General features: G+C 47.0%; 1 protein-coding gene across 26 annotated transcripts in view; it reads left to right on the top strand.

The window, feature by feature from the left end:
- The window catches only part of OTOF (otoferlin), a 341,513-nt gene extending 334,912 nt beyond the window's left edge, over positions 1-6,601 (top strand). For 14 of the 26 annotated variants that reach the window (XM_083178857.1, XM_083178866.1, XM_083178868.1 and 11 more), the window contains one exon: positions 3,534-6,601. In XM_083178857.1, the coding sequence (XP_083034983.1) occupies positions 3,534-3,720 (187 nt within the window). In that variant the 3' untranslated portion in view covers positions 3,721-6,601. Of the gene's footprint in view, positions 1-97; positions 291-1,998 lie in introns of all 26 variants that reach the window. The other 12 variants (XM_083178858.1, XM_083178871.1, XM_083178873.1 and 9 more) reach the window with 2 other exon arrangements.
- Positions 6,602-6,905: the final 304 nt, after the last annotated feature.

Raw genomic sequence — 6,905 nt, forward strand, 5'->3', positions numbered from 1 at the left:
TCATGTATCTTTGGCTGATTGTCTCATTATTTTCCGACATTCTGTTTTCTTGCTGTCTCCTGTCCTGATTTCCTCCTCTCCATCACCTCTGCTCCAGCCGGCCAGACACCAGCTTCCTTTGGTTTCTCAACCCCCTGAAGTCTATTCGCTACTTCATCTGGCATACGTACCGCTGGTTGATTCTGAAAATACTCATCCTCATCCTCTTCCTCCTCATGCTGGGCCTATTCCTTTACTCCATGCCTGGATATCTGGTGAAGAAGCTCCTGGGAGCATGAGGGGCCTATCTGGTACTGTCCTTGCTTTATCTCACTAACGTTCTCCTAATGAGGTTCCGACCATTGCTATACATCTCCCTCCTCTCAGAGCCGTAGGTCAGAGCAATTTAGAACCCAACAGTTATTGTTGGTAGTGTAGAGCAGGGTTCCTAACCATGGTCCTGAAGCCACAGTCCAGGTTTTAGGTAAAGCCAGACTTTAGCTCCTCACATGAGGTTCTCAAGTATGGCTGTCCTGAAAACCTGTGCTCAAACATGGATATTGTGTAAACCTGGACTGCCGGAGTGGCTTGAGGACCAAGGCTGGGAACCTCTGGTACAGAAGATAATTTAAGTGATCCTAATTAGCTGGGACATTTCCATAGGATTGTGTGCTGGGTCGTTGTACAAAAATAAGTCGCAGGGAATCTGCCAATGCCTCGCTCCTTCTGTATAATGCACAGGAGGCTCGTTCTAACGCCTTGGGTACTACTCAGCAGCATCTTTCATCACCCCAGAGGGAGAGGTGCATCAAGTCTTGGAGAGAGATAAAGTGGTGAAGTTGGCTAAAGCATCCTATTGGCGCCTGTCATTTGAAATATTGGGGGGGGGGGGCAGCACCCAGAACCTACATCTTACACTAATGAGCCCCAATGGGTTTGGGAATAGGTTGTATGAGTGTCCGGTCCGGCTGTCCTGCTTTACTTACAGTTAGTACAGCACTAACTAACATTTATTTATGTGATTCCTCCTCCGCCTCTGACTTAATGGGAAACTCCTCACTGCCCCCCCCCCCCCCCACACACACACACACACACACACATCATGGCATCAGTTACGTAGTTAGCTGGTCATTTCTCTTCACCATCAGGGTGAACCAGCTGCCTAGAAACTCTGAAGGCAGACATTTTTTTTTGTGCTGAACCAATATTCATTTAATTCACTAATAACTATTGGCATCACTGAGACACGAGGCACCGTATTCCTCACGTCTCAGATGTTCTTAGTTCCAATGAGCGATAGGCTGACATGCTGGTGTAGCCCACAATAAGGTCGCCTCAACTACCAGGTCGGTGACCGCCACACCGACCTCTTATTCCAGCGCCCAACATGACCCTACGTTATAGGCTACACCCCCCCATCCCCCATAGATAAATACCGACCATGCTTCATATGAAGAGAGAGGTATCAACCTGCTAAGGAAGATGACGTAGAGTTGTTTTCCGGTTCCTTGTCTTACTGTTGTCACCGGTCCACGTGACTGGTAATATCCTTATAATGTACAGTCTGGATATAAGTATGTAGCGGAAGCGTAGTACAGCGGGGTTGGGATTCAGTTCACGTATGTTTTATTCCAAGTGTTGAGATCTACCAAAGCTTGAAGAGAGATATACTGTAGTGGAATGAGATAAAGTACCAGCCAATCAGCTCCTATTTGTCATTGAAAAATGACAATTAGGAGGTGAGTTGTTGTTACCTCAACTCTTTTGAAGCTTTAATACATCTCCCCCAAATTATGGAAAGATAGGTGTGACCCGTGGGGCAACTGCCTTCCTGTTCCCTTCGCCAGCCGCCCCATGCACTTACTAATGTATTACTACTAACAACACTAATCTTCCATTTCCGCCAGCTAACCGCCTGTAACAGGCCCCGACTAACAAACTGCATCTGTTGTTTTTTGTTTCCCCTGCTCCGTTGCCCACGCCTGTCCCACCCGCTGCTCACATTGCTGCCTCGGACAGTCGGCCCGACACGTCTTTCATCTGGTTCCTCAACCCGCTTAAGTCCATCAAGTATCTCATCTGTAATCGCTACAAGTGGCTCATCATTAAGATTGTCCTGGCACTGCTGCTGCTGGCCATGGTGGCCCTCTTCCTCTACAGCATGCCGGGTTACATGGTCAAGAAGCTGCTGGGCGCATGAGGTGGTGACCTGGGAAATAGACTCCGTCGTGCCCATCCTGGAACACCGTGTCTGTCCTTTCCATCATAGACTGTATAGTTTTGTGATGGCTTCCAATTTTGTGTGAATTATTTTACAGTTTTCACTGTGAGGTGACGCAGAGGGAGAATGCGGGGCTCGGTAGGGAGCACGGACTGAGCATAGAGGCATCCCCCTTGGCTGCAACCTGCCTCCTCTGTCCTAGCTAATAACATGGATGCTCTGTAGGAATTATCACGCAATGATTTGCCCATTGTATATCGTAAACATGTCCAACTCGCCCATTGGTGGGTGTAGGCGGCTAGGACGACTAAGGTGTCACCAACAACTTTCACTGCCGGACGAAAGTCCATCCAAATCTCCAGTCCAGGGTATTGACCGAAAAATCAGGGAAATTAAGTGTAGATGTTTGAAGACCTCTTTGTATTCTCTAAGGGGGGGGGATCTAGCCAACCTTCTAAGGAGGACAGGTGGGGATGTTCCTCAAAGCAACCAATCCGATTCTAGGGAAATGATAGCTAGAAGCGGATTGAGATATCCACTTTTCTCATTTTAGTAGGTTTTTTACATCTCCCCCTAAATCAGTGGTTCCCAAACTGTCTTCAATCACAGTAATATAGACTATCCGCTCGCACCTCTAGGACAAAGGTTCCTTATTGAGACATCCAGCAACAATTAATAGATTATGCGCTTCCCTCTCATCCGTAGCATCAGCCCTATAGTGGTGGACCAGTTTGCCAACCACATTGACCAAAACGAATCTGCTTCAGTCTCGGACCACCAGGACATAGCATCCCTATAGCATCCAGTTTGGAACCACTGCCCTAAATATATATTTTTTAACGTCTTAGGGGTACTATGAGGGTTTGTTATATCATTCTTCCAAAGAGATTTAAAGGCACATGGTAAACGAGTATCGGAACGAGAGTTCCGATACTCAATAAAACTAACCCTAAATAACACACTCAGCAGAGATCAAAGCACAATGAGTCAGTGAGTACAGCATGGTGACTACAAGTCCATCCATCACAGTTTGCGTTTGATGTGTGACTTCATCATTACATCACTAGTGGCGTTTGTTTATTTTTTTCTTTTGTCATCACCTCATTGATATTACATTTCATTATTGTTGTTTTTCTCCTTTTCTCATGGAATCGCCTCTTTGCACTAATTTCATTTGTGTACTTTGTAAAGAATTTTATTTATACATTTTATGGCGTGGATTATAATTTGTTTTCTGTTTTTTTGTTTTCTCTCTCTTTTCGTCTGTCTTTTTTTGTGTTTTGACGTTGTTGTTTTTTTTGTTTTGTTTGTTACAATAAAACAATGAACCCAGTCGCCCGAATACGAGTCTGACGTGGCTGCTGAACCCCTTGCGTATCGCATGCGTGCTGCTTTGGAGGCATTATAAGTGGCACATCTCTGGCCTGCTGCTGGCCTGCGTGGTGCTGATATTCTTGGCACTGTCGCTGTATACGTTACCCGGGGTGCTCAACCAGAGGTTTATAAACCCCAGGAGATGAAATATACATCAAGAAAAGACATTTTACCCCTAGGATAAGGGCACCAAGGTTTCCATCAGTGCAGGCGGAGCGCGACCGGTCATGTACGATGTCTCTGATGTAACGCACGCAGCAGTTACAGGCGGTAACCAAGGGATCAGCCTCGGATAGAGGACACAGCCGGAAAAGCAGGGATAGTATTCAGGATACAGGGAATAAATGATGACTTATATGGCAAGCAAAGATACTGCCTAGATTTGACAGAGATTTGTGCGTCACACCGGAACTAAAACAATGATCGGATTACTATGTATTTTCTATAATGGGACCCACGATGCTTCCTTTAAATAGTTTTCAGTCAAATACTCCAATGAAAATATGATTTAAGGTTTATCTGTTACATTATAACAGTACAGGTAGCGATTTGGTGGTAACATCGCTGAGGCGTGAGGTACGTCAGTGAAGCATGAGGCACATCGCTGAAGCTACAGGGAAATCACACGCTGCTGGGGCCTGATTCAGAATTTGTATGAAATGCCGGTGTTTGCGTAATTGACCGATTATCGTCAGACTGCGCACAGATCGCACTGCACACGTGCCAAGGGACATTTGCAGGGACACTCGCAGAGTGATTGACAAAAAGGGACTATTTGGGGGAGGTAATGGGGAGTGGTGGGAAGCATGAAGGCGTGTCACAGACGTGTCCTTGGCATGTATCTGCCTTCAGCTGCGATCATGTATGTAGGTCTGCGTGACCATAGATTAATTCAGGGAGTGGATGTTCCTTGTTACCGCGTCGGTGCTGTGTATGTGTGCACAGGCGGAGGACCTTGTGGTCGCTTCACTGGGCTCCTCTATTCATTTCTGGTGGCGGCATCAGTTGTCAGTCTGTAGGCTGTAACATCGCAGCGGCGTAGACGCATGCGTACAAATCTGAGTCAGGCCCCCAGTGTCTGGCAAAGGCTGGATGCGCCTGAATAGTGGTTGCCACCACCGTGGCTATCTGACGCGCCACCATAAGACAAAACCAATATTGTCTTAAACTTGCGGCCCTAAAACCTGAATACAAATATTAGTACAGAGGGAATGTCGGTGAATACAGCTCCAAACATTTCCTGTCCCAGATCTCACATACAGTGGCGTCAGTAAGGGGTAATGCCAAAATGATGGCTCCCGCACAGTAACAGGAGCCTGATGCTGCACCGGGCTTCTGTCATAGTGTAGGAGCCTGTACTTCAGCCACAGCAGTGTCTGGGGGCAGCCCACATGTCTCAGACCCCCGAAACAATGAAAACGGCAGTTGGGCGAAGAAGCCGGTTGTGGTATTTGGTTCCGAAAGTCGGGATCCTGACAGTCATTAGCCCGACGCCAGGATCCCGACTGCCTGGACTCAGACAGCGGTGGGAGCGCAACAAAGCCCCATGCAGGCTCGCCACCTATTCCATTCTACCTCTATGGGGGTTGTGAACCCCCACGAGGGAGAATAGCCGGTGGCCATCGGGATCCCGAGTGTCGGGGTTTTAGCAGTCGGGATTCCGACGTCAGTGTAATGACCGTTAGAATCCCGACTGTCTGTCAGCTATCCGACACCCTATGAAGCCACACCCTTTTACTGCAAGACCACACCCCCTTTTAACTGGTTTCCTGCTCACTGGGTGTAACATATTATACCTGGGCATGGGTTTATCATCGCAGGGTATGTCACGGCTGGCTTATCCTATTTGCTGTTGCCCCTTTTAGGGCCGGATTCTGCTTGCCTGTGTTTCTGCTGCGTTCGCACCTTTATGCTACAGTGCCCTCCCCTGGCGCACATCCATGCATCCCAATGTGCACAGACTGAGGTGCCCGCTGTCCGTAGATGCTGAAATATCACTCCATGGAAATTTGCACTAGCCCTATGGCACAGTAAATGCAGAATCTCCGCCGTAGTATGGCGTTACAGCGACACTCCCATAACACGCAACATCTGTTTAGCCCCTCCCCCTGTCTCCATCCGGGAACACCTGGCACGTTTCTGTTACCGTGTGACCTGCGACACTGTACGTACACAATCGGGAATCGTGCGCAGTGCGACTGACGCATGCGCAGGAAAACATCAGCATAGCGTGCGACTCTGAATCAGACCCAGATTCATTGTTCCCATCATCTGCAGCATTGACAAACCGCGCGATAATACGAGGGGTAGCCCCTGGGTGGGTCAGTGAGTAAGTGTTCCACTAAAATAAGAGATCAGCGTTGCACTTTATAGGAAACCTTATTGCTGTTCTAGGCCTGGGGTTATGGCACAGCACCGAACATCAAAAGCACAAGTAACAGTTAGGGTCCGTAATATTTATCGAAGTATTGAGAGAGTAAAAGTGGTAAAGAGATAAAGTACCAACCAATCTGCTCCTAACTGCCATGTAACAGGCTGTTTTTGAAAAATGTCAGGGGCTCATTGATTGGTGCTTTGATAAATACTCCCCCTATTATGTACACATAGTGGTGGTGGCAACACTATTGATGAGTGCAGCCAATCCACTAGAGATTAGCAGCATCAGGTAGACTCCAGCTGGCAGGGCATACTGGGACTTGTAGTTATATCACTGGTTACCGTACCCATATACCGAATGGGCCTGCTCTGTGATCCACTGGGCAGCACTGGATGGGTTAAACGCATGCATTACTTCCTTCCGCTTAGGTGCATCCTAAGGTATCACTCAGGTGAGTGGATTCTGCTGGAACATCAGTTCGTTCAGTTCTAGTAGAAGAAGGAACGTGACACTACCTGCCAGAACATAGGGATTTACTATTGAGGGAGAGATTATCGTAAGATAGGACTATTTTTCTAGCCTGTGTTTTGTATTAACTATATTAATGGTTTCACTCATTAACATTGTATTAAAAGGATGTTTGAAAATCAGATACTTCTCTTGTACCATCATTTGTGTGTCAAATTCAGTGGTTTATTGTACTGTATGTAGCGTAGTGCACAACAGGCACTAACCCTCACTTAGTAGTAGTTAGTTTTTTTATAAGGCGCCACAAAGTGTCCGCAGCGCCGTACATAGCAAACAAAAAACAAACGACAAGGTAACGTACAGGGTGTGTAGATAAAATACAGCATAAATAGGGGTATAGCTGGTAGAACTAAAATCACCATCAGTTCTGGAGTAGGTGTCGAAATTGTCGAGGAGACTGAAGATGAAGTAGAGGAAGGGAAGAAC

Source organism: Crinia signifera, chromosome 3 (assembly GCF_055691185.1).
Source record: "Crinia signifera chromosome 3, ASM5569118v1, whole genome shotgun sequence".
NCBI classification, from domain to species: Eukaryota; Metazoa; Chordata; class Amphibia; order Anura; family Myobatrachidae; genus Crinia; species Crinia signifera.